The sequence below is a fragment of the Cantharellus anzutake genome, assembly GCF_015039405.1.
Source record: "Cantharellus anzutake strain C23 chromosome Unknown EI90scaffold_6, whole genome shotgun sequence".
Lineage (NCBI taxonomy): Eukaryota > Fungi > Basidiomycota > Agaricomycetes > Cantharellales > Hydnaceae > Cantharellus > Cantharellus anzutake.
In genome coordinates this window covers 1147459-1148737 of record NW_024066956.1, presented here as the reverse complement: position 1 = coordinate 1148737, position 1279 = coordinate 1147459, and the positions used below count along the sequence as shown (strand labels likewise).

General features: G+C 47.0%; 1 protein-coding gene across 1 annotated transcript; it reads left to right on the top strand.

Moving 5' to 3' along the window:
* Positions 1–287: 287 nt before the first annotated feature.
* EI90DRAFT_3012797 (uncharacterized protein) lies at positions 288–1055 on the top strand (the record flags this gene model as incomplete). The annotated part of the gene is made up of 3 exons (XM_039056593.1): positions 288–629; positions 791–922; positions 966–1055. The coding sequence occupies 3 exons, from the start codon at positions 288–290 to the stop codon at positions 1053–1055; spliced, it is 564 nt and encodes a 187-aa protein (XP_038921471.1).
* Between the last annotated feature and the right edge of the window lie 224 nt (positions 1056–1279).

The window sequence follows — 1279 nt, the reverse complement described above, 5'->3', positions numbered from 1 at the left end:
GAATGTTGATGTGCTGAGGGCATCCCCAATTTGATGTGTTCAGGATTGGATGTTGATGCAACAGTGGATATGGATTTGGTTAAAAACCCAAAAGGCAGGGGGGAGAGGGATTTGGACAGGGTGTTGAGTGCTGGGGGAATGACAAATTCTGTTGGAAGGGACTTTAAGTAACGTCCCCGAGCCAGCACATATAGGTGTGGCATCGGAATTGAAGTCCACTCAGTGTGAACTGCGTCCAACCACTCAAACACGTTGTAACATGTATTAAACCCAATATCATCGTCCCAATGACTCCACAGAGTGTTTTGATGCACGATCCAAATGATGGCGTTGACACACTCGCTTGCAGAGATCAACCATCACTGGTGATCATCTGCAGCAACAGCGGACTTCAGGCTGTTGGCAATTGCATCTATCGCATTCTCCAACTCCTTCATCACTTCAACATGTTTGGGCCTATTCCAGTATTCAACAGAATCTTGTGGCAGGATCTCTTCAGGGCCAAGATCATGTCCATCAAGCCAGTACATCGCAGATCGGGTTTTGTACAGCAGCATATGTGTAATGCAAGGGGTGTGATTGAGGAAGACTCAGACAGTGCTATTCAGCATCTGGAATGCCCTCTCCTTGTGAGTTACATGCAAGTGCGTAAATCGACATGAGAAAGGCAAGTAGAAAGCCCAAGGTTGCAAGGATGAGCTTGAGGGGCCGTAAACACGTGGTTCTGCAGAAGAAACTGAGATGGTACAAGAAAGCACGTGTTTTTTGAAGCTGTCAGGGATGCATCCAGGGTGGAGGGGGCCTGGATGTAGTGCCTGGCAGAGGGACCCTCTCAGGGTGCGAAGCGGGTGTTGTAATGGGTCTATCACCACTAGACTTGAGACAGAAGAGAGGGAGAGGGTTGGAGTGGTTGCATGCACAGGTTTGTTAACTGGGAGTGGATTCCACTACTCCTCACTGTCTAGCTAACTATACAGCTGGTCATGGTATCACGGAAGAATCTGAAAATGACAAATAAGGAAAGAACAATAAGAAAGGGAAACATCGGGCTCTAGTGACTAGAAATGGAATCAGAAAAATCAGGAAAAAATAAGAAATATGCAGGAGAGAACATTGGCTAAGGGCGGTAGAATCGCAGGATTTGGCTTGTTTATGGTACACCAGCAAATCCCCGTTACAGCATGCATGCTGGCAGGCCTGATGTGGGACAGCAGTCCCTGGCCACTTATACTGAAGTGGAAAAGGTGAATTATTATTAAAAGGGAAAGCTACGCTAACT